Source organism: Panthera uncia, chromosome E1, assembly GCF_023721935.1.
Source record: "Panthera uncia isolate 11264 chromosome E1, Puncia_PCG_1.0, whole genome shotgun sequence".
Taxonomy (NCBI): Eukaryota; Metazoa; Chordata; class Mammalia; order Carnivora; family Felidae; genus Panthera; species Panthera uncia.
In genome coordinates this window covers 37,721,198-37,734,431 of record NC_064814.1, presented here as the reverse complement: position 1 = coordinate 37,734,431, position 13,234 = coordinate 37,721,198, and the positions used below count along the sequence as shown (strand labels likewise).

Genomic DNA, 13,234 nt, shown 5'->3' with positions numbered 1-13,234 from the left:
GATAGCTCAGCTCTTAGGATATGGGCAGCTTTGGGAAGGGCTTTCCTTGGACCAGAAGGTCCAAAGAAGAACAAACCAGCTGCACCCAGTGGTATGAATCCTGATTGGACTGATGCTCATTTGAATTATAAATATATAAATATATAAACATATATATATATATATATATATGTATGTGTGTGTACATATATATATACTTATATATAAGTAAATATAAATACAAATATAAATGTAAATATAAATATAAATACAAATGTAAATATAAATAAATATAAATTATAAATATAAATATAAATATAAATCCCCTGGAAATTGTTACAGGCTCCAGCTGAGGACACAGATCCAGAAAGTTCAAGTCTTAAAAGACTTTCGAAACCGATACTTCCTTCTTTCCAAGCCAGACATAGGTCCATATGCCTGGGTGGTTCTCCATGTTACCAAACAGATGGAGAAGCTAAAACTCACCAACACATAGGTCATAGTCCCTGGCGGGGACTGAGATGGGGTTTCTCCTCCAGGGGATTTACTGGGGGAATGACATCAGGAAGAGCCTGGAAGGGAGGGAGGCGTGCAGGATACCGGCAAGGGAGAAAAGGTAAGCAAGGATGTTGAAACCACAGGAAAATTCCAGCTCAGCCTGATCCCATGGGAAGCTCTGGAGTGTCAACCGTCAACCATAATTGGTTCCATCTTGAGGCAAGATGGCTGGCAAGTTGTACTCCTGGGTCAATTAGTCGCTGGCCATCGGCTGCCCCCAGGCGGCGGGGAGGTGAATAACTTCCCAGAGATCTCCAGGAGTGGCAGTGCCATTGGTACAGATACGAGTGGTCAGGAGTTGTACGCTCACATCAGCAAAGGGGATTTGGGCAGCATCTTCCAAGGGTGCCCTTGCTAACTCATACATGCTAGCTCATACATGCACCGCCGCTCACAAGCACAGGACTAGTGGGATGGAAACTTCCGGTCACACCTACAAGCTGCAGCCAGACACATAATGGCTCATGGACAGGATTTTGAGAGTAGGGTTCTGTGCCTCCCTTTACCCCACCACAGCCAGTCAGTGTTTCAGCTTCCACTTGCAGATCTATCTAAATAAAACAAATAAATGGATAAATGTGTCTGTTTGAAAAAAAAAAAAGCACCAGCTCCCTCCACCAAATATAAAAGTCGTAGCTTCAGGTAACAAATGTGGGATCAGAAAAATAAATGTTGGCTATGTTTTATTGCATTTAGACCTCTACAGGTTGGCAAGTCCTTTGGAATCACCGGGTTCAACCCCCTGATTTTATAGACGAGGAAACTGAGGCCCACAGAGGCTAATTACCTTGCCCAAGGTTGTACAACTCAATCAACAGAAGTCAATTAAATCCAAATACATTCCTTCTGTGTTTCGTGCTTTATTTCTTGAGTATAAATTTCCATGATCACTAAGGTAATCAATACAGAATGTACCTGAGTCATGAGAAAAATAAGTACTGGGAAGTAGAAAGATGCTTTAGCACCCAGGGGATGTGACTTTTTGGAATGTTCTTCCCCAGTAAAGCCCAACATGATCAACAGTTTTCTATCACATGCTTCAGATTTCTCAAATAATAAACATGCGTTTCTGGAAGCATCTGCTACCCAGTAACCACTCAGGCCAGGCGGCATGGACTAGTTTTCAGTCCACAGCAAGGGAGAAATGTGATATACGGAATTTCACACTTGCAGGGGTGATGATGTAGGCCATCCGTTTCAGGTTATAATAGATTGTGAGTCCAATGACCCTGCGGTCCGGCTTGCTATTTCAACCCAGTTCCATCAAACATAAACACGCAGACAAAAAAAGAGAAAACATCCAGCATACTTTCAGGTATCACTAGACCTGGGTGGTATATTTTTGGTCTGATGGAGAACATGGGATTCTTGGCACTTTGAAATATGAACTGTTCTACGGAGCAATAGCTCTGACAGCAAACTTGATGCTAAAAGCTGCCAATTCAGTCTTCGGGGGATTTTTTTCAATGGGATCCCATGTCAGCTCTTCTTCTAGGCATCCGCGGCAAACTAGGATTCACTTTGCAGAAAATTTTCTAGAACTCATCTCTTCATTAAGGGAAGGACTTTCTGTAGATAGGAATAGGGAAGCCCTGTAGAGAGGGGGAAAGGACCAATTACCAATTCAATAAGCTCTCGGGTAGCCTTCCTTCATCAGCCACTCTGGAGGTCTAAGAGCTCCCGGGGACAGAGGCACAGACACACAGACTCTCCCCCACCAGCAGCTAAGCACTAAGTGACCTGTGCAGTAACACCAGCTTTTCTCTGCAAGTAGATGGTGTGGGTCATTATCACAGTCAGCTCCCGGTCACTGCCCCAGCCATCCAACACATCAGAGAGAATTCAGTACACCCCTGAAAACTTGTTTTCCAGGGAGCCGCAACCTAAAGTAATACAGACCGGAAACAGCTCCACGGAAAACTGCTCACTTAGCTTGGCAGGGGTCGCCTCTCCAAGGACACGGCAAATGCTCACAAAACTTCCAGGCATCTTAAGGAGTAAAAGTCCAATTTAGACGTAGTGCCCAGAGACTTTACAGGTGATGGGTAGTTAGGCTCCACACAGTGGACTGAGGCAGGCAGGAATTTCTATGCAAAGAGAACCTCATGGTCTCCGTGGTCCATGGTCCATGGTCCTCATGGTTCCTCATAGTCCTAAAGTTGTGCCGCATCTAGGAACAGGGTCAGGCCTCAGTGGGGAGATCTAATTTAGTGTCAGTGAACACATCTGTGGTTCATCCTAGCAAACATGCAACAAACAGTGGGGTCAAGATGGCTTCAGGCAAATGCACAGCTAGACTGTCAATAAAGTGCCATCGAAGGAGAGTACGTGGTGTTCAGTTGTGAACCTAAAATCCAAGAAGGCTGAATTAAGAGGGGTGGTTTCCACTTGCTCCCACAAATTATCCCTGGTGCTTCTAGCAGATAAGACAAAACACATCTCACAAGAGGGGTATTGATTGGACATCTCTTTGGATTTTTTTGTTTACTTTTGAGAGAAAGAGAGAGAGAAAGCAGGGAAGGGGCAGAGAGAGGGAGACACAGTGTCTTAAGCAGGCTCCAGGCTCTGAGCTGTCATCACAGAGCCCGAGGAGGGGCTCAAACCCACAAACTGTGAGATCATACAGACCCCGATGCAGAGCTTGAACTCAAGGAGTGCGAGATCATGACCAGAGCTGAAGTCGGACACTTAACTGACTGAGCCACCCAGGTGCCCCAACATACCTTTGGATTTTACTTTCCCTCTGAATGGACTTTTAAGGGCATCCTTAACACCGTGGATGCTACCCTGGGGACCCAAGAGGAAGAGAGCTAGCTGACACTGATCGGAAGTGTGCTGCACATCAGACAAGGCACCACATGTACAGAAGGTGTGATCCCAGGCACGAGGGTACACAAACACGCACACATTATGTGACCGGATGGAGCTATTCCCAAATGCCAACGTAACACATGTAATTATGTCCGGGATGCTACCGTAGGCAATTTTTTTGTTCCTTCCTTACTCCTTCCCCACACTGCCCAAGTTTTCTCCAATGAGCATGGACTGTTTCTGTCATCAGAAAGTGCGGTATGATAATAATGACAACAATGAGACATGCCATCCTGGTGTAGGTGGGATCCTAGATACCTACACCAAAAAAGGAAGCAGAGAAAAATGGCCGTATCAGCTATAGTGTCACCTTAGCTTCCAATAACTTTAATCCCCCTTAACATACTCTGAAGACACACTTTGAGAGCTTACCATGTGCTAAGCAGTTCCAAGTCTTGAGAATAGAAGGTCAGTAAAGACATCATGTCTTACAGGGAAGAGAGACAGAAATAGGCAATGTCTAAAAATTATCAGTGGTTAAGGAATTCAGGTATTAAATTAAATCATCTCTGAGGTCTCTTCTAGCGTAAACACTTTCTGCGTGTAATGCTAAGAAAGGCACAGTGAGAGCTCTGACAGAGGAATATGAGCCAAGATGCTCTTTCAAAGACAGAGGAGGAAGAGATTCATTTAGATTACGGTCATGGGGAGAGGGATCGGCAATGATTTCCTGAGAAGGCTACAGAGATATTAGAGCTGGACTTTAAAGGACGAGTAGGATTTAAATGAATAGACGTGGAGAGAGAGGTGGGAGAGCAAAAAGTAAGTAAGGCCCACGAGCAAAGTATTCTGGGTCCATTCGGGAAACAGAAGGCAACAGTTTAATCAGCAACTGTCGGCAGGATGTATGCAGAGAACGTGTTTGAGGAGACAAGATGCCTGCTCTCAACTAGCTCCCCATCTAGAAGGGGTTGGGAAACGAGCTGTGAGCTCTCAGATGGCAAGGAACTGGTCTGGCTTTATAACAGCTGCATAGCAGATGTCCTCTCTGATGGATAAAGGGATGGCTGAAGGAACACGCGGTAACATGCCACACTGTGATAAAAACACTACGCCTCATATGGAGGTCACTCCACGCCTCTCGGGGCTTGGGGGGCACGAGCTTCCCGGGGTGAGATTAGTAGCCATGAGCTGGTTCGTGGAAGCCAAGATGGTGTCTAGGCAGCAGAACTGATATGGACCAAAGCGCTGAAAAATGTGAAGGTTTGACTACTGTGAAAATTACAAATCCCACCATCACAGCAGTCGCCTGTGCTCTAAAGCTGGTGGTGAGTCACGGTAAGGAGGAGTGGGAAGAACACTGGCCTGGAGTCAAGAGAGCCAACGTCTAGCACAGGCTCAGTCATACTCCTATGGGACACGAAGCAAAGCAAGGGGCCTGCCCTGTACGCACCAGGCTTGGGCCACTCACTGGCTCCTGTCGCACTTTACCTCCCTGAATGGGTGCAGCTCCCAGTGGCAGGTATTATTGTTTCTATTTTAAAGTTGGGGAGGGGCGCCTGGGTGACTCAGTAGGGTTAGGTGCCCGACTTTTTATTTTGGCTCAGGTCATGATCTCACGGTTTGTGGGATCGAGCTCTGCATCAGGATCTGTGCTGACAGTGCGGAGCCTGCTTGGGATTCTCAATTCTCTCTCTCCCTCTCTTCCTAACCCACTCACGCTCGCTCTCTCTCTCTCTCTCTCTCAATAAATAAATAAATAAATAAATAAATAAATAAATGGAAAGTGAGGTTAGGGAACTTGCCTACGATTACACAGCAAATGGGGATACAGTTAGAACTCCAACTCTTCTCTCCCCAAAGCTCACCATCTTCGTGCACCTGCTGCTCATGTAATAAGAAATATTGAGAGGTTGGGTGCAGATCCACCAGCCTTGGGCAGGAATTCCACAGAGAGTCCTAAACCCTCACCTCTACATCTCAGTAATGCTATGTGATGTAGATGAAGAAGATCTAACAAGATCTCATTGTGGAGAGACCTTTCTTTCAGTAAGGAAAGGTCAGTGAAAGAAATCTCAAGTTTAAAGCGCAAACACATACAATTACGGACATCAAATTAAAAGTGCCAACTGAAGGGTCATTTGCATTCCTGAACCTGGAGGCAGATGAACCCCAATGTGATGAGCAGAGAAACAGCGTGAAATAGTCACGTGCTAGTCACAAACAATGGAATTGCCACCTGTCCGTCACAGTTAGCTATTGAACCCAGCTGTGACCTCCGCTCCAAGCAATCCCATTTCCACAAGGCTGGGCTTTAACCCTGGGCTCCAAACACCTTGCGGCCACCTCCACCCCCCTGGTTTCTGCTCACAGCGTTACTCATCAGCTGATTCCTACGGTGGGCTGCGAACAGGGCAGGGGGGCTGGACAATAATAATCCCCTGCTAACACGGAGAGCGGCCCCGCCTTACATCTGCACAATGTACAAAAGGACATTTACATGCATTGTCTCACATTCCTCATCCCCCAACAACCCTGTGAGTTACAAAGTCACGTATTACTACCAGATGTTACAGCGAGCAAGTTGAGGCCTAGAGAGGACATAAAATATGACCCAGGGAATAAGCTAGAAAATGATGGAGCTGTGATTCAAACCTCCTCAAGCCAAGAAGTTGTTCCTAACCTTATCCTTAGATCACCCACCACCATGGCCATAGACACCCCATCCAGATCTCCCTCCTTCCACCTGAGGTCAGCACAGCAAACGCCCCTCCCCCGCCCCCGCCCCCGCTCCCGCCCCAAGCAGGCACTACGGAAGTAAGTCCCATTCGGCTTTCCCAGGAAGGACAAATACATGCCTATCTGCATTCAGATTGTCCCAGGTGAGGGCTAAGAATGTACCTGCATGAGCATGGAACACACCTGTATACATGGCAGTGAGAATTCCACACCTGGCTTCTTGGGACTTTTAACCTCCACAAACAGCCTTCCCCTCTGCTAGAATCATGGCTCATTCACTAATTAAAGGGTATTACGCACTTCATTGCACACCAGCTAAGAACTTGGAATAAGAGCTTATGCAAAAGCATTGCCCCTGGAGACAACACTAGGTATGTTTTATAGAAAAAGAAAAATGGAAAAAGCGATCCACCTGGGACATCCCCTCCCCCATACTTAACTTCTCTAATAAGTCAGCCACCGCATGTAAAGAAAGAAGCCACTCAGCATGGGAAAAACCCAGGCAGGGCCTAATAAATAAGCCAAATGGAGAGAGATGAGCAGCGGAGAGATGGAATGGGCAAGAAGGCCAGTGAACTGACTTCTCCCATCAGCAAGGTTCCCTGCCCTCTTCCGGTGCAAGAGCCCCAGAATCAGCATACTATACCCCAGACTAAAAGGTACAGGGGTATAAAGGGGGAGTGGGAAGGATTACCCCTCACTGCAAGGTCTTGGAACAAACCTGGTGCCATGTCCCCTGTCACAGAGGCTCAGCATGGCTTCCCACTGTGATCAGAGGCTGAGAAAGGTCAGCCATCCACTTGGGGCCTCCTCCAGGTTTCCTCGAGTGGGTGCCCTTTTTGACACCGCCCAAACAGCTGGGAGATCCAGCCCTGAGGCTCATCCCCCTTTCAGTGCTGGGGGAGGTCACACATTGAGGGTCAGTCCAAGGAGGGACACCCGGCCAGATGAGCCCTGGACTTGCTGAGGCTGGCAGATAATGACATACCACTTACTATTTCATAAACCATATCCACAAGCACCTTTACATTTGAGAGACATCCTGGAGAGGTCAAAGGCTCAGGTAAGGCTTTAAGGCCTGATCTTTGGTCTCCTGGGACTCCGGGGCCTCCAATTATGGGCTAAGTGCAATACGTCAGCTGTGGGCCAAAGAACCTTTACTTGGAAATGGAACTTGATCATGAACTGAGAGGAAACCACTAGTTGGACACGCAGTGACGAGGGTGCTTGAGATCTCGGTCCGGGGTCTGCTACCGCAGTTTCTCTGAGTGTGTTCCGGGTACGTTCAGGCAGACAGAGGAACAGCTGAGTGCATTTCTGAGCTGCAAGGTGCAGTGGTGAAGCTGAGCGTTGCCACGGCACTAGAAAGCACGGGGTGGGATACAGGGATGGTTTCAGCCTCTGAGAATGGGGCATCGTCCCCTCCTCTCTCAAGCCACCTAGGCCATCGTTTGTGCATGAAATGTATGAGAGTTGTTTGCTCCGTTCAGAAGGGCTTCCAGTACGGCCGGTCCCTTCCTCCAGTTCAGACCCCCTTCCCCTTTCGTATAAATGCACTGCCACTGCTTTTGCTGTGCTCTTCCTCACAGTGTTTGAAACGGATGGTAAAAACAGCTCCCCCAGGAAACAGAGCTCTATGGGATGCCCCCCACCCCCGGCACTGTGGGTTTTTCCAGAATCACAGACAGCTAACTGCAAGCACAGAGGCTGCAGACAGAAACTGGTTATGGCATTAACTGGTGATGGCAGAAACTCAGAGCAAGAGGCCAGCAGGCAGTGGACCTGAGAGCGGGTGGAGAATGGGTGCACTACCAGCAAGGTGGGGCATGTCTTAATTAGGCAGAGGGCCCCGGACAAGTGCTGGTGACAGAGCCCATCCAGTTCCTTTGCAACTGCTGCACCTGTCATCCAGAACCTACCATTGCAATTTGGCTCAAGGCTCGGAGACTCAAAAGCTCTGGCTTCTCCCTAAGGCAGCTATGGGAGAAGCAGCCACCCCGGGCTTCTGGAGGGTCCCACAGCCCCTGAGGCCCCAGACCCACCTGGAAGCAAGGAGGCGTGCGTAGCTGCAGTCTCACCCCCTTATGCCAAGTTATGCCTAGCAGCCCACTAACTGGGCAAACGGAGAACCCTGGCAGCGACAGCTCTCCTCCCATCCTTTCTCTGCCCCTCCAGGAAGCCCCATCCTGAATGTGAGCCACATCCCCCTCCGCCTTTCCTCTTTACTCAGCTCCACACTCCTCCTCCAGGCTTTCCAATCCCACAGCTGCTCGCCCCCTCCCCACACCACTCCTCTGGCATCCACGTTGTTAAGCGACTGCACAGGCAGCAGCCCGAGCCTTTGAGTTTCAAGCCGAAGCTCCCAGACAAGCCAGCCTGGACCGCCTCGCCCTCACAGGCATCTCCCTGACCGTCCTCCTACACACAGGCCTCCACTTACACGCTCCTCTTGGGCCCAAGCACCCTGGACATCTCTTTGCTTCTGACCTGCCAGCAGACCAGATGGAGACCAGGGGGTCCCCCGCCCCCGACTCTCCTCTCCCCACACGGAGCTCGGAATCCACGCAAGAAAAGGAAGCACAGAGACTTCCACCCCTGTGAGCATCACCTGCTCCAGCAAGCTCCCAAAGCCACTGATACCACCCAGGCTGTCTGGGGCCCCACACCCCCTTCTCTGGCAGCTTCAGCTCCAGCCCAGCCCACAGGATGCAGTGCCTGATGCCACTTCCGAGCAGAGAAAGAGACAGAGAGGGGAGAAAAATGCCACCTCGTCAATGACAAGCTGTTCCAATCACACAGCTCAGCGACCAAGTGCCCCGGACAGCGGACAGCTCAGGCCTCCTCCCTCTAGTTGGGAGGAAGCCAGCTCAGCACATCTGGGGAAGCGATCCCCCACCGCAGGCCCCCTGCTCGCCCTCCACGCCTGACCAGACCACACTGCCCCATCCTGGCAGGCACACCGCTCCAACCAGTTCCAACAACTCTGGCCAACTACCCTCCTGGCCTTCGACTCGGGCACCACGCTCTCTCCTGCTCCGGGGAACGCGGAGACCCCAGTGTGGCACTTCTCAAGAGAACCATGCGCAAGAGTGAGCTGAAAGCCAAGTACTCACGGTGGTGAAGTCCTGGTGGCCGCACTCCTGCCCTTTGAACTTGCAGTAGAGCATCATATCCTTCAGGTCGTGGCCCACGCGATGCAGGAACTCCAGCATGCTGAACTGCTTGGGTTTGTAGTGTTTGAAGTTGGCCTTCTGCCGCAGGGCCTCCAGGACCGTGGGGTCTGCCAGGTGCGGGTCCGGGATCTGCAGGTTGACATCGAGCAGGGCCAGCAGCTCCCCGGCGTGGTACAGGTCATTGGTGGTCAGCCTGGAGAACCGGAAGCCGTTGAGGTTGCAGAGGGTCACAGCTGGGAAGACCAGGCTTTGGGCCACCACCTCATCCACCTTGGTGACGTGCTGGTAGGAGAGGTAGTAGGACACTCTCTCGGAGCTCTCCACCAGCAGCAGGCCCAGAGAGCCCACGAAGGCCACGGCCCAGAGCACACGCCGGATGGTCATCGGCCCATACACGAAGATGTGGCGGATGCCGTGGAGGGTGGAGGTGTTGGCGAAGATGTGGATGCTAGAGGGCTGCAGGCTGCCCTCGCTGGGGCTCTCCTTGAGGTCCATGGGGACCCTGTGCAGTTCCGCAACTGGCTTCAGGTTGATCCAATTTCAGAGAAGAGTTCCCAGTCCTCGGGCTCTGCTTAAACCTTGACGTTCAAGGGAGAGAACACGGCAAGGCAAGCATCAGGCCAGACGCCTGGAGTTTATCCTGGGAGCCCAGCCGCACGCTGCCAGGGGTGAGTGTTTATATAAACCCATTCAAACTCTAGCTCCTGATTTTTTCCAGGCGATAAGGAGGGCTGGTTTTATTTAGGGAGACACCAAGGTGATGTGGAAGAGATGTGGGTGGGAAGGGAGAGCTTAGCCAATGGAAATAAAGTCCTCCCCCCTACACACGCCACTAGAGACAAGATTAAAAGCGAGAGCGAGGGAGAAAATGCTTCAAACAAGTCGCTCGGCAGCCCGGAGCCTGTTAGGCAGCGCATAATGCCCCGCGGTGAGCATCCCGGGGATGTCGCGCGGCCACGCTGATGCACTGCGGGCGGGCGCAGCGCGAGCCTCCCGAGCCGCCGCCGCGCCGCTCCGGACCCCGGATTCCGCTTCTCGCCGCCGGCCGCCGGCCCTCCTCGCCGCCTCCTCCGGGCCCCCTCTTTCGGGCGGAATTCCAAATGCCGGCGGGCCGCGGCCAGCGCCCCGGAGAGGGGGCAGCGCGCCACCGCGGACAGGCGCGGACCCGGAGGCCGGCAGGACGCGGGGGCTCCAACGGGCCTCGCCTCTACCCCGCCTCCCGGAAGTAAGGCGAGACCCAGAGGCCGCCGAGCGAGCTGGCCTCCTCCCCTCCCCCGCCGCCCCCTATCCCGGGCTGCGAGGTGGGGGAGGGGGGAGACGGGGCGGGGGTGGGGGGGGGGGGGGGGGCGGGGGGGCCCGGGGGCGGGAGGCCTGGGGGAACGGAGAAACCCCGCGAAAGTTTCTTTTTGGCCGTTTTGGGAGGAGCTAGTGGGGGGGGCGGCCTTCGCAGAAGGTGGAGTGAGGACGTGACACCCCTCCCCGTAGATAGATGGCAGGGAGGCACTGGATAAACTCCGGAGAGCCAGGTGTGGGGGTGGAGGCAGAATTCCTTTGCTCGGATTCTGCTCCCGGGTCACACTCACCCCGGGGCCCTCAGAGGGGAGATGCTGAATGTGGAGAAGGTAAGAAGCAACCCAGAAACCACAGTGCCTCTGCCACCGGCCGGCGGGAGGGGGACATTCCAGGGAGCGAGGAAGCCCCTCCGGAGACCCGGATAAAGAGCAACAAGTAGCCCCCACCCCACAGAGCCGCTGTGCTATCCCGAGGTTCTGTATCTGCAAAAGAAAGACAGCTGGGGTTCCAGGTAGGGCTGGCTGGCCCCCTTTGGGCTGTGTGTGTTCTGGCCCCGGATTTGCCAGATGGAATCACAGCTGGAGATAGAGGTGGGGAGCATAGGACTGGGGTTTGAGCAGCCTACCTCCTTTTCCTGAAAATCCACTGGAAGTCAGCCCCTGCTAGGAGGTGGGTGTGGCTTGCCCCGCGCCAGAGATCAAATGGTTGGAACCTATGGAGTCAGGGATGCTAAATCCTCATCAGGAGGAAAGGAACAGAAAGTTCCAGTGGCCAACCCAGTGCACACAGCCAAGCTGGGGCAGAGCCACAAGGAGGCGCCTTGTTGAGCCAACCTGGTGTCCCCAGGGCACACCAAGCTTAAATACTCCTTGGAAGACATTTGAGAAGAAGGCAGCCTAGGGAATGTCCCTCCTGGATTGTATCTACTTCAAAATATTTCTCCATCCCATCTGCTCTAAACCAGACCCAAACAGAACAGAATCCGGATGCTCTCTGAGGCAATAAGCATGTGGCATTGAATTAGTGATGTATTGATCCTGGGAGCTTACGGTGCGGAAGCATTGCAAGCAAGCGCAAATGCCAGAGGGTACCCAATCTCATCCGTGTGCCACCTCCAAGGTCCCAGACCCCTGCCTAGACAGGCAGAGGGTCTTCAAAACAAGGGTGCCAAAATTAAGAGCCTGTCATCTGTCAAGACCTGTGTGAGCATGTCTTATCTCACTTAACCCTTCCAACCTCCGTGGCAGGTATATGCTGCAATATCACCTCCAGTATACAGATGAGAAACTGAGACTCACAGAAGATGCCCCCACCAAGTTACACAGCTAATAAGTTCCAGAGCTGGGCCTTGAACTCAGGCATGCTTGCCTCCAAAACACAGGCTCAAAAAGCAAATCCAAACACTCCCTCCCAAACGTAGGAAGGGGCAAGCATTTCTACCCCACTTCCCAAATTACACACACACACACACACACACACACACACACACACACACACTGTGAATCACTTCCTCCTTCCACATACAGAAAGCAGCCCTATCCCTCCTCCCCACCAGGCCAATCAATCCCTGTTGTCCATTTTTTAGCTCAAGGCCCTCCTCCTACAGGAAGACTTCCCTCACGAATCTAATCTTGGCTCATCAGTTTGGTTAACAAGTATGTTGAACTCCATCTGCACCACACCCTGTATTGGTTTGGGGGAAATGAGGAGGAATCCAACACATTTCTTACCCTTGACAATTCAGGATTCAATGGGGGCAGAGGCGGTGTTGGTTTGCAAACTGGCCCCTGGACACAGTCGGCAAGGAGAGACCAAGAAAGAAGCAGACCTCTCCAGATGGGTAGGTGGCGGGTTACATAAGCCGGGAACTGAACTAACAAGGCTTGTCTTGGGCACCACAAGAAGTGTCGATTTCCATGCCTGCTTGCGAGAACATTAAATGTTTATGTAGAGGCCTTAACTGGCCTCAGTCACATGTGCCACCCAGATGTTCTCAACAACACCTTGCTCTGCAAAGCTGTGTCCTTGGGCAGCGTGGGGAAGGCAAGCAGAATGCACATTTCAAGAGGGACTAAGGAGCCTCCAACTGCCCTGGGTCAAGCTCGGGGTTAACCAGCGGTCTCGTCCTCTCGATCACCTCCTTCAACATTCCACCCCTCTTGACCGGCTCTTCTAATCTCACATGCCCCCCTCCTCCACTGCATGCCTGAGGGGTCAGCAAGGGGAAACCCCTTGCTGCTTCAGGGTGGCTCATTTGGGGCAGGTCTTCAGCCTCCCTGAGACAGCTACCATAGCAACAGCCTAGGCACAGTCAAGAGAAAACACAGATTAAGATCATTCTCCCCCAAACAACATTCTCCATGAAGAGCCCCATGGTCTGAACCACTGATTTATTAAAACCTGTAGGTTTGAGATCAGATCACTCAGGATGTTCCCTTGTGTCCTCGCATGATTTAAAAAAGATGGTACATCAGCAGACTCACCAGGTATGAACACACAACATTCTGTTGGGATAATGGCACAGGTGCCTCCTTGCAAGGCAGTCGTAACATCCAAGGCCATCTTACTTTGGAGGACAGCTTTTCCCATTAGACACATCAGTGTTTGGTAAAGACAGGCCTTGCTGGGTGAATTCAGTAAGGGCTTCTGTGCGTGCTGTCTTCTAGGCCAATGGGGGAGAC

General features: G+C 51.7%; 2 protein-coding genes across 5 annotated transcripts in view; one reads left to right on the top strand and one right to left on the bottom strand.

Moving 5' to 3' along the window:
- Nucleotides 1–1,381: 1,381 nt before the first annotated feature.
- The window catches only part of LOC125926811 (acid-sensing ion channel 2), a 16,368-nt gene continuing 4,515 nt past the window's right edge, over nt 1,382–13,234 (bottom strand). For both annotated transcript variants that reach the window (XM_049636645.1, XM_049636646.1), the window contains exons 3-4: nt 9,201–9,838; nt 1,382–2,129 (exon numbers count right to left, since the gene is read on the bottom strand). In XM_049636645.1, the coding sequence (XP_049492602.1) occupies nt 2,091–2,129; nt 9,201–9,755 (594 nt within the window). In that variant the 5' untranslated portion in view covers nt 9,756–9,838 and the 3' untranslated portion in view covers nt 1,382–2,090. The remainder of the gene's footprint in view (nt 2,130–9,200; nt 9,839–13,234) is intronic.
- LOC125926812 (translation initiation factor IF-2-like) overlaps nt 9,758–13,234 on the top strand; it is a 7,780-nt gene continuing 4,303 nt past the window's right edge. For all 3 annotated transcript variants that reach the window (XR_007459171.1, XM_049636648.1, XM_049636647.1), the window contains exons 1-2: nt 9,758–10,485; nt 12,298–12,393. Coding sequence is in view for 2 of the 3 variants with exons in the window: in XM_049636648.1 (XP_049492605.1) it covers nt 10,204–10,485; nt 12,298–12,393 (378 nt within the window). In the remaining variant the exon portion in view is untranslated. The remainder of the gene's footprint in view (nt 10,486–12,297; nt 12,394–13,234) is intronic.